The sequence below is a fragment of the Podarcis cretensis genome (assembly GCF_951804945.1).
Source record: "Podarcis cretensis genome assembly, chromosome: 12".
Classification (NCBI taxonomy): Eukaryota; Metazoa; Chordata; class Lepidosauria; order Squamata; family Lacertidae; genus Podarcis; species Podarcis cretensis.
In genome coordinates this window covers 41347693-41363774 of record NC_137181.1, presented here as the reverse complement: position 1 = coordinate 41363774, position 16082 = coordinate 41347693, and the positions used below count along the sequence as shown (strand labels likewise).

Sequence of the window (16082 nt, the reverse complement as noted above, 5' to 3'; positions counted from 1 at the left end):
TTCATGGAACAACAGTGGACTTGCTTGAATGTCTTGCATGAACAGGATTGCATTGCACTACAGTGGTTAAACATCCAATATTATATTCAAGTGGTAGGATTCAGTAGTATGCTAATATTGGGTTTGTGAAATAGTATGTTAATAGAATAGAGCGGAATGGGGGTGTTATGTGCATGTGTGCTGGGGGGAGGGCATTTCCTAGGTGGCAAAATAGGGTCTTCTACAAATGCTGGCCGTGGGGCGCTGAAGGGCAAGAGGTGGGGTTGCGTAGGGATTGTGGTTATAAATACTGTAGGGGGCTTAATACAATTGGGGTGGAAGCTGAGGGGGTTGTGGAGGCAAAGTTGGTTGGATGTGGATCATGGGGGAATCAATAGAGGGTGAGGGGAGGGTTTTATCTCTTCCCTCTCTTCTGTTCCAGCTTCCCAGCCAGCCAGTGCTCTGGTTCTGCTCCTGACTGGGCCAATTCAGCCACGGAAGCAGCTCCCCCTTGCACGCAGACCACCTTCATTTTCATGCCTCCTCCTCTTTCCTATTCCCCAGCTCCCCTTTGCAGACACATACCTTGTTAGTACATCCACCCCTTTCTCCTACCTCTTCCTTTTCTCAAGTCCTCCTTCCACGCAGATCACCCCCACATGCACGTCTCCTGTCCTCTCCTATTTTGCAGCCCTCTTTGCACCCCCCATTATGTTATTTGCCACTGTATCTTTTTAGATGAACATAATTTTAAGAGCAATCCAGTCACTTAGCTTGTTGCATATTGTATTATTTATATGATGTTAGCCGCTCTGAGCCCGGCTCCGGCCGTGGAGGGCGGGGTACAAATACAATTTTTTTATTATTATTATTGTTCAGTTAAAGAATGTTAAGTTCAGTTGATTGATGTTGTGCATGTATGGATGTTTGCTGGTTAATAAAATACTTGAATCTGGCATTTTGTGTTGGAGATAATACATGGTACCAAGAGTGAAATACATTGTGTGAAGGTATTATGGAATATTTGAGGGTTCCACATCCTATATTTATCTCACCTGAGGCAGCTGAAGGATGAAAGAAGGTGAAGTTTGAGTACATGGTACCTCTGATTACATACTTAATTCGTTCCGGAGGTCCGTTCTTAACCTGAAGCTGTTCTTAACCTGAAGCACCACTTTAGCTAATGGGGCCTCCTGCTGCTGCCACGCTGCCAGAGCACGATTTCTGTTCTCATCCTGAAGCAAAGTTCTTAACCTGAGGTACTATTTCTGGGTTAGCGGAGTCTGTAACCTGAAGCGTATGTAACTTGAAGTGTATGTAACCCGAGGTACCACTGTACAGTGCAAAGGTGTTAGCTTCTGTGTTGTACCCATATGTGCTATATCTCCTTGTAACCCCTGTGTTCTTCCCTTTTGAATCTATTCACACCCCTCTCATTGTTATAAGCCACTACTTTCACCCTCAGTGTTCCTCTCATCTCGTTCCCATATCATGGCCACTGCTGTTGTGCAGCCTGCCTTGTCTTCTGCTCCCCTTCCCAGCTCTGACTTCATGCAAATCCAGGATTGTGATGAGGCACTACAAATCTTCCAATGCGGTCTGCATAATGACACTCTTAATTTTTTTTATTATACATAAGAAATAGTTCAAGCATGCAAGCAAAGTTTACATAGCAATGCAAATGTGGGTGCCTTTATTTCACTTTATCTCCTAGTAGTAGTAGTAGGAGTTTGTAAACCGTTTTCTTTCAAATTCTTCATGGCTATGCACTCAATTTTTAATGTATGGAAGTGGATTCCTCCTAGATTGGAGAATAGGATCATGGTTATTGAATACCTTAAACAAATATACCAATAAAGGTCTAGCTCTTAAATTTAAGCCCTGCTTAATAGAGCTAGGACAAATGTATTTGATTGCAACTTGCTTTCTGTAGTGCTCAAACATGCATTTGAATATGTAAGGGGGAAAGGAGAGGTGCTCTTGTGATCATAAATTACACCATAAATGCAGGGACTCTGCCATGCTGCAGTTGAACAGCTCTTAAAATGCAGTGAGAAAAGCAGCAGATTGACAGAATTTAGATGGATTGGTTTGATGTAATTTCAGGGTGCCTGAGTTATTTTTCTGTGACAAGCTCTCTCATCCAAGTCTTTTGAAGAAAACTGATTCTTTGTCTACATGTCTCAGCCTGCTGTCTGTAGCAGATTGTGCATTGTTTCCCTGCATATTGTAGGAGTCTTCTTTTTTCTGGACAGAATCAAATGATCACCTATGAAAAAGCTAACTGCCCTGAGGCTATATGTCCAATTGCTGGTGGCTTATTCAGGTTTGACACTTCTCAGTGTGATCCTAACTGGTTTTTGTAAAACAGGCCGGCAGGGGAAAGGCTCAGGAGACTTTATTCTATTCATTTCTGTAATAGTTTTCATGCCACTGGAGGCTTAAGAAGATTTGTACTACCAGCTTTCTTTTCATTAGAAGAGACTGCAATGCTGTTGGGTAAGTTAATGCATGTATGCCTATTTTTTTTTTTTTAAAGGTGAGAATTATGAAATCTATAAAGTTCATATATTGTGTTATTATTTTCATAATTATTACTGGCCTGTTTTTAAAATATTTTATTCTGACTGTATTTTAGCAAACGTAAGAGTTTAAGAACTGAGGCATTTTCATGTGTGTGGGCTAGAGAATTAGGAATCTTGACTGCTCTTTGAATGCAATATTATGCACTGATTTTTTGCAGAAGGATGTTTAAATTCCCCCTCTCCCTTCTCTCCTTGCAAGCAATCCTGGTTATATTTTTAGCATAGTTCTTGCCTTGGAATTTCATGTGTTTCCTTTTGCAACAAAGTGCAACAGTCTTGCAGAATTCACTTTGGACTGCACAATGCAGAAATGTGCCATATCTGAGTGCTAGATTGGCTTTTTGAGGGGGAGAGTGTCTACAATTGCTTCAACTAGAATAAGCTGAGAAAGTAAGAGATAAGCTATGAAACTAGTTTTAGAGGCAAACTACACATTTCTGTTTTCATGAGACTCTCAAACACAAGTTTGTTTCCCTACTGAGATAAAAAGCAGCAGTTAGTTATCAAATTTGCAGTGTAAGAACTTGCTTGAGTGTGAGGTCTAAGCAATTCCTTTCCTTCCTTTATAAAAATGTTTATATACCACAGTTTCTTTTTAAAAAGACCAAAGTGGTTTACATCTATACAATACATCTGTACATCTGTACAATAAAACCACACAGAAATTAAAACAGATAACCTACTGACTTTATATTCCCTGCAACATCATAATATTTATAGCGCAGTCCGGTGCATGAATACTAAAAAAAGTCACACTGGTTTAAGTGGGACTTGCTCTTTGATAACTGTGTATAGGATTGTAGCCTCAGTCTGTCCCTTTGACAGAATAGCTATCAGTATGGTTTTTGAATGTTAAATTCATCTTAGATTTGCAGCAGCTTCAGTTCTGAATTGGCATAGGTACAATCTGATCATATTGTTATGTATTTTGATTTAGTCAGTTTAGTGCCACTGGAATCAGTTGTTATAATGTGAGTTGCACAAGTGCACAACCATGCTCAAGAAATGCTCAGTATTTTTGAAAATCCAATTTGTTCCAATTGAACTTTTGCCTGAAAGGGTCCTGGAGGGCTGTGTCTTAGGCAGCTGAATGAGTAGAAAACTTTGTTTGGCCTATAGATTGGATTTGAAAGTATAAATATTAAAATAGAGGTAATAGCTGATAGATGTGTTGCATGTTGCTTGTTACAGAAAGGAGGTTATCACAAGCAATAACTTTTCCAAAAGGCAGACACCATATATGTACTCTATAAACAGAAGCAATGCCAGTGAAAATACACATTAAATTTTATTGTGAATTTTATGCTTCCCATATTATACTTCCCATATTTGGGGTTATTGTTTCATAGAATCATGGGGTTAGAAGGTACCCCCACAGAATTCCTGACAGATGTCCATCAAACTTCTGCTTAAAAAACATTGAAAGGAGAGTCCACCACCTTCCAGTTTGCATAAGCTGAGTGCTGCTAAGGAAGTTGCAAAATCTGTAGAAGGTGAATTGTCTAGCTCTATTTTTGCATGCACGCCCATGTGCTCTTTTTACATTATATTTAATGCCATTTGCCCTGAGACTGGAGAAGCAAGGGGAAGCATACCCTGCCCTCTGTCGCAAGTTAGAGAACTAAGGTGCTATCAGGTAGTTGAATCCCTTCTATCCAGAAAAGAACACCAGCAAATGAAAATCCGCCTGTCTCCGAACAGATATCAATACTATTCACAATTTACCTCTTCGTTTTGCCATTAACAAACTGATTCATCTTCTCCACTTTTTCTTTCTTCCCCTTGTGTATTTTGTCTTTATACAGTCATACCTCTGGTTACAGCCGCTTCAGGTTGCGTTTTTTCCGGGTTGCGGACCGCCGAAACCCAGAAGTACCGCAACGGGTTACTTCCGGGTTTCAGAAGTCGTGCATGCGCAGAAGCGCTAACTTGCGCTTTGCGCATGCGCAGAAGCGCCAAAATGCAACCCGCACATGTGCAGATGCGGGTTGCGAACATGCATCCCGCCCAGATCACGTTTGCAAACCGAGCGTCCACTGTAGTTTGTAAACAAGACCAGGGTCTCTCTCTCTCTCTCTCTCTCCCTCCCTCCCTCTCTCTCTCTCTCTGTGTGTGTGTGTGTAATGTGAGTTGTTTTTGGAGACAATGGGGTAGACTAAGTTAGTTGAACTTGGGTCCTATTGAAATCAATGAGATATTAGTCATCATAAAAGTCCCACAGATCTCTTCTGACTTGGGCTGGATCCAACCCACACTGTAAAGCAGAACAAACAACAACAACAACAACAACAACAACAACAACAAGTCTAAGCAAAATGTATATTATTTTTCCTGGCTGTTTCTAAATAGTCAGGTAGATTTGATGAATTCCAGACTTGGATCCGTTGCCTAGCATAACAACAATGGTTGACGATTCATATGAATGCAGCACTCTGGGCCAAAAATTAACAGCCATTCCTCTTGATCTCCCAGCTCAGCAGAGGAGCACAAGAGAGCTCCCTGCTTCTGTGCAGGCGGCTGTGATTATGTGCAGTGAATGATATCATCAACATGCATTGACAGTACACATCCCTGCCCAAGCTAAGTGATGCCTGTTGCAGGGGACGGGGGACTCCAGGCATTTTATTGAGTTAGGTATAGACCAATACTTTAGTGAGTTGTGAATAAAGGGAGGTAGCACCTGTGCATCCCTGTTGAAAGTGGGAGTTCAGCAAAGTGAAGCACAACTAAGGCAAACAAGGTGATTAATCCATGTAGGAAGATGATTTGGGGAAGAAAGTGGCTCAGCTTGGACACACTGCTTCTTTCCTTCACTTTATGGAGTGCAGCTTTACTTCATTACCCAGTCACATGTTCACTTAGACTTTCACTTAAGATGATCCCTTAGAGTCACAGGTACTTTGGAGAAGAAACTTTGTCTGAGAACTGAAATGAGAATGCAATCATGAATAAAATACTACTTTTTTTGTATATCTGGATTTATCTGTATATCTGGAAATAATCGAGAAACAATCAGAAGTCCAGAAACACCTTGCCTTATTATCTATTTTTTCCTGCATAGAAATTGGCCTATTACACCACTCTGGGTGGTATGTATTTCTTAAAAAAAAGCTTGTGTGTGTGTGTTTCACATGTAACCCCTACACACACTTCTGTAAGAGAGGGATCTTTTACATGGGTCAGCGGCGTGCTACTCTGAAATTGCAACTAAGAAGTTCAGAATCCTAGGGATTTACACCCACAACAACAGCACGCTTAAAAAGATGTTTATTACAGATGGGTGAGAAAAGGAATTCAGTTACCAGCTAATCAAGTGTGGTGTAGCATATAAACATAAATTCATGGGTACATTTAACCTAATACATTTACAACCCTAAATAAAATAAGTTCTTAAAAGAGTAAAAATATTACCATGCTAACGACATGGATGAAAAAGGGTGGAGCGTCCCCACTTGACATGAAGCTCCAGAAGGCAGAAAGGAGATTTAAAGTTATCTTTCCAATGCATAGAGGGGATCCTGTTAATTGGTAGCAATATGTGCCTGTGTTGGTCAGAACCAGAAGCTTGGGCCAGGGAGTCTACGCCTTAGGTTTTTGTATGATTTCCAGCTCTTAGACTCAAAAAGCTCTGCTATTGCAGCTGGGCAATAGAATGCCTTTACCAAAGAGCTTCTTGGTCCAGTGTGCTGTGCTGCACTGAAATGCTCCTAGCACATAGTGGGATTCAGATAAAAGAAGAGTATTCAGAGCACCCAAATCCAATCTGTTTTATAGGAATTTAGTTTCATAGGAATGCCTGGAAGCAGTGGCAGACTGCTCAAATTTCCGTGGTGCCTATGCAACACCAAAATTTGCTCCCCCCCTTGCTTTTAGCATTCCATTTTTAATCATAGTTGCAGTGGCCCCTGTGGCACCCCCAAGGCTCAGCGCCCAATGTGACCAAACCATTTGAGCTCCCCAAAATCAGCCACTGCTGGAAGTGAGGTTAAGATGAAGTAAGAAGGAGAAACTATGGTTTTCTCCACCCTTTTAGAGGTTAGGTGGGGTCTCCTTACTAAAAGTTGGAAATTAGAGTGGGCTTAATGATTGTAATCGTGTCTCAGCCATGTTTTGTGCTGGAGTCTGGTTATCAGGAAGTATGGTATAAATGGCATTGTTCTGTTTGACCAGGTGTGTGAAACCTTGATCTGCAACATAGTTGAGTTCTGAATTGGGTAAGAGAGAATCCTACTTCGTGAGCTGACTAGATTACTTGCTGGGAGTTCTTGGCTCAGGCAATCATGAATTTTGCCAGTCATCTCTGTTTTGCTACTATATATTAAAGTAAGGGCTCAAACACAATGCGAAGGTAAAAAGTTGAAGGAATTGTGTTTCCCAGCATGCACTCGCTGTACTAGCTTCCCAGTTCAGTAAACAGAATCAAATACTAGTAAAAGTAAATGGTAAAGGACCCATGGACAGTTAAGTCCAGTCAAAAGCGATTGTGGGGTGTGGCACTCATCTTGCTTTTCAGGCCGAGGGAGCTGGTGTTTGCCCACAGTCCGCTTTCTGGGTCATGTGGCCAGCATGACTAAACTGCTGCTGGTGTGAGGAGGACAGTAACGAGTGCCAGAGCCCACAGAAATATTGTTTACCTTCCTGCCACATTGGTACCTATTTATCTCCTTCACTGGTGTGCTTTCGAACTGCTAAACTGGCAGAAGCTGGGACAGAACAAAGGGAGCTCACCCCATGGCATGGATTTGAACTACCAGCCTTCCTATTGACATGCCCAAGAGGCTCAATGGTGTTGTGAGCTCCTATGTTATAGAACTCAGTCTTGTTTAATGTACAATACATATTTTTTTGTCCAAACCCCTCATTCAGAATATCTCCCCAAATTATCAGAATCTGAAGTTATCAAAAGATGATGGAAACTGAGGCAAACAGTACTATAAAAATAAGAGAGATGGTCATCACTCTGGAGTGCAGTACTTCAGATTTTTCCCCACTTAGCAGATTAGCTGAAAAGAGGCCATTTGCCCCTATGATTAAAAGCACCAAATTTAGTGCCTAAACGATTATTGTTATTAAAATTTCAGATGTCTCTCTAGGTGAACTCAATTACAGTGACACAATGGAGCAAATAAATGTAAAAGCCATTGGCTATATTCTATCCTAAAGGTCAAATACATCAGACTGAATAATGGTTAAAATAGACGTGAGAACCACAAATGGGGCATTGATCAAAGACATTTTGGATTACAGGCCTCTTTACCTAGTTTTTTAAAAGTTGTCATTTGTTTCAGCCTTGCACTGTGACAAGGTTTATATATGCAGTAAGTGTTGGGTTTAAATAAGCAGTAAGTGATTTTCGTAATAACTTTTGACGTCTTCCATTAATAACCCTTTTCAGTATTGCTGTGCTTTGTTTTGCAGCACAGAGATTCAAGCCTTGTTTCTGTTGTCTCCATAGTAAAGCTTGCTAATACAAAGCAGTTGTATAAAGCTACTCTCCAAAGGTCACTAGTGAGCAAAAGAAATGCCTGCAGTGAAGCCAAGAGCCAAAGCCAGAGTGGATTAACAACAGGTGTCTGCCTTGCCCAATGGGTTCATTGCAGTGGATTAGCCTAACAGCTGATATTCAGAGATGTGCATAACTTCAACAGTGCATAGAAGGAAGGATGCTGATCTGATTTGTACAGGATACCACTGTAGCAAAATGAGTCAGCTTTGTCTAGCTCTGCTGCATGTCAGTTGCAAAACTGTAGTAACTGTTTATCAGACCCATGGTTTGTGATAATATTGATAGGTACACTAGTTCCAAAATTGTGGAAACCTTTTGGGGAAAGTGTATTTCTGAGGTTTGATGGCTTATAACACTACTTTTTTTTTTTTTTAGTAATACCATAAAATTATATATCAATAGAAAGATAATCTAATGAAGAATCTAATGCAACAAAGTTTGTTCAATAATCTGCACTCTATCAAAAGTTATAGCCAAATAACCAGAAAAAGGAGTGTTTAGAGAGCCAATCAGGTGTCATCTTGTTTTGGCAATTATGGCTCATAGCACCACTTTTTTTGCGTAATACCATAAAATAATATATCAATGGAAAGATGGTATTATTTGATGGTATTACTCCAAAAAAAGGTGGTGTTGTGAGCCATCAAACCTCGAAAATACACTTTCTCCAAAAGGTTTCCCCAATTTTGGCCACTACTGTATAATCTAGGATTGTTCACCAGTTATTTGTCTAGACACTTCCATGCCACTTCTCCACTTTTGTGCCAATTTTGCTTAATTCAACTAACACACCTGGAAGTGCTGGTTGACCCAATTTAGCAGAGCAGTATAATGGATTGAAGCACTGGTGCTGTTAAAAACTATAATGTTGTGCTGGGGCCTGATTTCCGCACTACTTATTCCACAGTCCTGTTTCCACTCACCTGGGAGTAAGCTCCATTAAACTTAGGGTTTTATATGCTGGTATGAATACCTTGGATTTCACTCGGTAGCTCAGTGGCAACCAGAGGGTGCTTCCAAGACTTGTGACACATGGCGCCATTAGGGTGCCACACTTACCAACCTGCCACCTACATTCTACACTAGGTGCCCCCTCTGGAATGGATGGATAAATGAGTCCTCTGATAAATTGAAAGAGAAACAACAGGATTTGTTGTTATTTTACAGTGGATCTGAGTCGATGAGCTTTTTTCAGCTTCACAGCTTATGTTCGTCTTTTTGTTTAATATCATGCTTTTCAGCTTTTGAAGCTTATCCTGTTATTCAGTTAGTAAACTGTTAGGATTAAAACTATGAATAAATAGTTTCAATTAAAAACCATGAGTGTAGAAAAATCAAAAGAAACTTTCATTCTCCCTCCCATCCTCTCTCTCTCTGATAAAATCATTGATTCTTCCTGTATTTGTCCAAAATTATTCCCATGTTACAATTTTTACAGCAGTGATCACTGAAGTTCTTTTTAAAAAAGCACTTTGGAAGCTATTTTTGAACATGCTTTACCTAGATTGCAGTACAAACTAGGTCAAGACATAAGAAATCCTGACCTTAGCTCTTAAGTTAGGGACACAGGTGGGGTTGCTGCTGGCCTGCTTTCTGCTGTGCTGTACTTTCACCACTATGGGTGGGAAGAAAGCAGTGCTGCCGTTATCAGTTCAGCTGCTGATTATTTGTTATATTTGTATAGTGTCCGTCTAGTATTCTATAAAAATTAGATTTTTGTAATTTATTTGAGCAGGTGGGAAATCCGGGTCACGGGCAATGCTTACATTCAGAAATTGTAGAAATCCTTAGTCCACACTGGCATACCGGTTTGTTCAAAGTCCACGCAGTACTCCTTATTTTCTTCAGGGTTTCTTACAGCTCTCTAGATCAGTAGAGAGTACATTCTCAATACCTAACAATAGGAAATATAAAATAGTTCAGACAGTCTTGCTGTTCAGCAGCATTGAGTTGACACATCCATTTGCTCCACAGGCAGCCTGGTATTTTCATCAAGGAGGTCTTCATTCTCTAAGCTGTATGCAGTTTAACTGGGGGATAAAGATCATGATTCAAATCTTAAAGTGAAAGAATGACATCTTCCCCCTTTTCTGTGCTTCATTTCATTATCAGGCTGTAATAGACCAACATAGAACAGACATGGTGTCTGACATCCAGGATCTCCATGAAATTTCCCTGCTTCTTCATTTATCTCATGTACAGACAGTAGTTGATTATCATTTGGTTCCCTCCTTATAAACTAGGGATGGGGTTGGAAAACAGGTGATGAAGAGCCCATAGCTCGGTTACAGTGCACATGTTATGTTTACATAACGTCCCAGGTTAAGATGCTGCCCTCTTCTCCCCCCCCCCATGCAAAAAAGTGAGGGATGACAAAAACAATACCAGTCAATACACTAAAACTGTTTATTGCGGGGCCAGAGGGATAATGTGAGATTTACTCAGGTCCCCAATTCACCTTGGGCAACTGAATTGGGACCTGAGTTCTTCAAAGAAAATTGCACAAAAATTACACAGTACCCATTCTTTCTTTCTTTGTTTGTTTGTTTCATTTATATCCCACCTTTTCTCAGTATTATGGAATGGTCTGAATCTGAAGATGGGGGAATGCTGTCGCAGGCAGATCAGCACCGCTCAGAAGAGGAGGGGGAATATTCTCCCCCCTCCAGGGTTTTCAGAAGCAGAGAGAAAGGCAGATACAGACACAGAAGCTGAACAGCTTATAGAGGAGCTATCCAGCTATGAGATAATGACAGGAGAAGCAGAAGGGAGGGGACAGCTAGGAGAGACGTCAATTGAGAGTATGGGGGACCACCCCCTGTCCCCTGACTCAGAGGTCTGAATGTATCAGAGAAAAAGGAGGGAGAGGTAGGGAGGAAATTCCAGTTGGCGCCTTTCTTGCTGCGGAAGTAGTAAGGAGGGTTTAGAGTAGACAGCTGGCCTCCTTGCAGAGAGCTGTGTATTTGTGATCACAACATGAAGCTGCAATAAAAGGACTATAAATCTATCAACTGCTCATTAATTCTTATCTGTGAAGTTAGCAAAGGGAGGGGAGGTCTCTCCGAGCTTGACACTCAAGGAGTTCAAAGTAGTGTGCATAGGTGTCTCTTCCTCCCCACTTTATCCTAACAACCCTGTGGAGTTGGTTAAGCTAAGAGTGAATGATTGTCCAAAGGTCGCCCAGTGCGCTTCATCGCCAAGTGGGGATTGAAACTCCGGTCTCCCGGATTCTTATCTCACACTCTTAGCAGTATACCACGCTGGCTCTCTCGAACACCACACTGTAGTAACTGCTTCTTTATTAGGCAGATGTATTACTGATTGGACTGCTTCCTTTGTTCTGAACTAATAATCAGAGAGGCAGCAGAAGCACCTTAGAGGCTTTTCATGGGATATACACAACAGAGAAGGCATCTACCGGAAATCTGAACTCTGAATAAGTGCTGCAAGTTGAAATAGACAGCACTGGTCTATCATTGTAAGACAGGTTATATAGAAGTAGATGACCTGTGTGTTCTAAAGATAGAAGGTGGGCTCTCTCTCTCTCTCTCTCTCTCTCTCTCTCTCTGTGTGTGTGTGTGTGTGTAAGGTAACTATATAAGTGTTCAAATTTTTTCATGGAAAAGGTTGAACTCTATGGAAGACTGTTTATCTGTAACTCCAGACAAATTGAGTTTAGGAATTTGGAAAAGCAAGGAATTTGGGAAATCCATGTGGCCAGAGCTTACAAATGCAAGAAAATAACTCATGCTTGCTTTCCCTCTCTTTCTGAATGTTACGAGAACTAACTGCTTAGCTCTCCCCCACTCTCACTTATTAACCTTGTGTTACAGAGGAACTGTAATCCTGCAAACATAGACGGAACCCATCCGTGTGCATGAACCAGTTTAGATGCATAGATGTTTTTCTGGCTACATTCCTTCAAGCAACTGTTTTTAGCCATTCAACAACATAAACAGAGAATAGATTGTGCCTCATTATGTAATATTAAAATTTTAAAAGTCTGCTTTCCTAGTTTCAATCACCACACTTGTTCTTATTTTTTATCTTCTGAAATGTGTGTTTCAGATTAAGAAGCTTGAATGTCTGCTGAGAATCGGATCCAAACATGCCATGAATTAAAATATTAATACTTTGCTTCTTAATGAACAGAGACACTAATACCACTCTGTGTATTAGTCTTTCATGCTGCCATGCTGATTATGAATATAAATTGCATTATGGAAGAATGCTTTAAAAAAGAATTAAATCCAAATGTAGCATTTGGTGTGCAAAGTACATTTGTTTTGAAGGTTGTGTTCAGTGGATTATTTCTGTCAAGCTTTCTATTTATCACCTCTTTAGCCATAAGATAAAACATCCCTTTCTGTTGAAATACAATCACAGTAAAATGCCACCTCATCTAAACAGATGACTGTAATCAAAATGTACTGTTTTTAGAAATATTCATATTTCAAATAATTATGTTTAGTGAGTTCTTGCCAGTTAGGCTTGTTCAGCTAGGAGCTGCATTTTAATGAGAAAGTGGAATGGGCTTTAGCCGATACGATCCATTGGCAGAAACACAATCAAATGAGAGAAAAGTTTAATTGGTTTTATTTAATTCAGTCACATCTAAGGTTCTTAACAAAGACAACAAAAAAACTGTTGTGGAACTATGAAAACTGAGTATTTTTCATTGACGCTGTCATTCATTAACTCCAAATGTGTGTATGGTACATTCATAAGGTATTAGAAAGCATTATTATTTTGATTTAAAAGTATCAAAATATTTTAATTTCTTTCTCAATTTTGTTATTCCTGGAGTAGTTGGTCTAGATTAGCTGAGAAGCTCTAATGAATAGATAGTCTAGAACCAGAATCACAACCCAACCACTTGGTGAGTTAACTAAGGGTTGACTATGTTGTGTCATGAGTAATGGACACTGTAGGTTTAGGACATTATGTGGTAAATGCTCCCCTCCCAGATAAAGATTTAGCATTATGGCATATTTTCCGTAACACTGTTGTTGGCGTATGACTTCAAATGAACAATCAGAATCCACTTGTGTACAGCATGATATTAGCTAAATGCCTAGCAGCTGTTTCGCAAGTATGAGACTAAAGCAACCAAGCTATAAATCTGAGCAAACTGCATGAAAGGCTATATAATGCAAACTGATTACTTTAGGTCTTGAATTAATCTGGCTGTGAATAAAAATAACCAACAACATACCCTCTTCTAATTTTAACAACCGCTGTTGGGAAAAACTTGACAGATGGATCATTACATGAGTAACCATTACAAACCAACACTGTGATCCAACAACACACACACACACACACACACACTACTAGTCCCCATGAAGGTGGACCTTTAATTTTAATCTCTATGTCAAAACCAAACAGTTAAGGTGGTAACATTAATTGGATTTAAATACTGTGTACAATACAAGTAGCCTTTTGTGGGCTTCATTGTTTTAAAAAAGAGCCGTAGACTGTCTTGTATTTTGCATTATGAAAAGCAGAAGGTGTATGCTGATCTACTTTGACCGTAGAGGCTCTTCACGTGGCATAGCATATTATTTAATATGGAATTTATTCACATAAGTGACACAAATCTCCATACAGCACTGACATGAGGATATTCCACACAACTAGGTTTGCCACCTTTGATCTGGCAAAATACAGGGCAGGGCAGGGCAGGCTGAGGTGGTTGGGTGGCAATTTAAATAACATTGCATGGATGTCAGTACGGTACACTTTATTATCCTTCAGGGGTGCAATGCTGTGTATGGAAGCATAGGAGGGGTTAACAAATGAATCTTTCATTTAATTGGCTCATTTCCATGTAACATAGTATAGAAGACAATGTACCACAAAACTAAGATTGTGGAAGAACGTACCATCACAAAACTAATTTTTCAATTGTGTTTTATAGTAGTGCACGTATTTAAGGAGATTCAATGTAGGGGTGGTTTTTATGTTCATAACCAGATTAGCGTGGAAAGCACTTTTAGGTGTTTGAATCCCATGGCACTCCAGTAACATATGCAGGAAGAATTTGGATTGAGTGAATGATGTACCTCCTTTCCATGTCTGCACTGTCAGTAGCTGCATGGGGAAGACATTACATTGTTCAGAAGCCCCATGTTGTTTCTCCTTTTAGACATTACCCACTTTGGGACCCGGAGCGGTTCCCATGAAACTCTGCTAACATAAATTCAGCTTTATTGTTACTACTGTATACATGATTGCTATCATCCTGGTATTTTATGCAATCTGCCATCTATTCTTACCATTATTTCTTGGACGTGGACATCCGCCTAGCTTGACAAAATTTGGCACCCTTATTTGCATTCAGTTAAGTGCTGCTACTTATAGTGATTTAATGGGCTCAACTCTTTTGTCCACTCCTAGCTCCCTTGATTACCTTAATAGCAGGTAATTCTAATATCTCCTGCGGCAGTGTTCCTTAGCAACAAAGGAATTAGAAGAATAACAAGTGGAAGCCTGAAAAAAAAAAAATCGGCAGAAAGGCTTATTCTAATTGGTGTAATCTAAATTCAGCCCTTCTTACCTCTGTGCAGCCAACTGCAAAAGCACACATGAAGAAGTGTTCTTCTAAATGGAACAATATTCATTTTTATCTCAAAAATGCAAAGCACCTGGAAGTCATGTGACTCACCAAAGGAAATAAAAAGCTTTTTTGGGAAAAACCGGAGCCATCCTAACCCTCACCAGAGGGGATTAGGATTATGCAGAAGAGCTCCTCTGTTGGGGGAGATGTTCTCCACTGGTTGCAGCAGGCTGCCTACCCTGCCTGCCCTGGAGGCCTCTGATAGGTCTATAGAAGTATCCTGCTGATGGTCTCTACTGGCAACAGGGGCTAAATTGGGGTGTTCTGGGATGCTGGCGGCGGCCTTGGATCTGCAGATCCAAAGCTCCCTGGACCTGATGTGGGTATTTTCCATTCAATTGTAAATTGGGATTTCAAATCTTATAGGCAACCTTCATGAGTAGACGAGGCTCCCTGCTTCAGACTTCACCATTTGACTTGTGGAGGGTGACTGACACAGAATTGCAAGGGTGTGGAGCTTACTGTGCTTTGTCCTATTCACTCTGCTCACGTGTAGCTTTTACATGCAAGCAGCATGCCTGAATAGGGCTCATAATAACAACATATTGACAGTGTTTGGCACCATTATGGCATTAAAGTAAATGTAACATTAAGGAAAACAGGAAAAGGACAGGAAAGAGCAGGAAAGGGTGAATTATTGCAACAACCTTAAAGGTAAGATTCATATTCTTATTTCAGACCAAAATGGGGCAAGAATCCACTCCAAACTTTATCTGAGAGCTGCATATCACCAGCTTGAGTTTCACCCTGGCTCTAGATATATCACCATATTTATCACTCACTTTCATCTTGGGTGATACAAAGACTAAGCTTTGGTGCCTCGTCTTCTGCTGAAATTTTTGAGAATGTAATCCAAGAAACTCTAGCCAGGCTCCCTGGTGCCTTGAACCTCAATGATGACATTCTTTTGTTTGGAGCAAATCAGAAGCCACATGATGACACCCTTGAAGCAGTTTTGGATTATTTGCAATACAATCTCACACTGAATCCTGGGAAGTGTGAATACAATGTGAGTTGTTTGGTTTTTCCCCCTTTCATGTTTTCTTTCTCCTGAGCCAAAGAATGTGGCAGCCGTGTAAGAAGCTGCAGAGCCACAGACTTCATTTTAGCTAAGGAAGCTCCTTGGCCTTGCCAATATTGTGGCTTTTTTTTATCCCAAATCTAGCCATCATAACTCAGCCCTTAAGAGAGGTCACCAGCAAAAACAAAGCTGGGAATCAACTGATAAATATCAAGCAGCTTTATCTCGGCTTACAGTGTCCCTTTCTAGCTATACAACAATGGCATATTTTGAGCCCCCAAAACACACAACTCATAAAAAATGAGCCCTTGTTGGGCTTGAGGGTCTTTCTACATAAACAGACTCCGGTAGCTGTATATTTATCACAGTGTA

General features: G+C 40.4%; 1 protein-coding gene and 1 long non-coding RNA gene across 11 annotated transcripts in view; one reads left to right on the top strand and one right to left on the bottom strand.

Annotated features, from left to right (window-relative positions):
- ZNF385D (zinc finger protein 385D) overlaps window positions 1-16082 on the top strand; it is a 421068-nt gene that overhangs the window by 133355 nt on the left and 271631 nt on the right. Inside the window, exon 1 of one of the 10 annotated variants that reach the window (XM_079947335.1) lies at window positions 2454-2478. The exons of the other annotated variants lie outside the window; for them this stretch is intronic. Coding sequence (XP_079803461.1) covers window positions 2469-2478 — 10 coding nt within the window. The 5' untranslated portion in view covers window positions 2454-2468. Of the gene's footprint in view, window positions 1-2453; window positions 2479-16082 lie in introns of those variants that run through there. 10 annotated transcript variants of the gene reach the window in all.
- Window positions 5250-14477, bottom strand: LOC307199573. Its single transcript, XR_013832073.1, has 4 exons — window positions 14349-14477; window positions 9869-9964; window positions 9130-9191; window positions 5250-5489 (listed from the first exon to the last, which is right to left on the bottom strand). It is a non-coding gene; the product is annotated as an uncharacterized lncRNA (long non-coding RNA).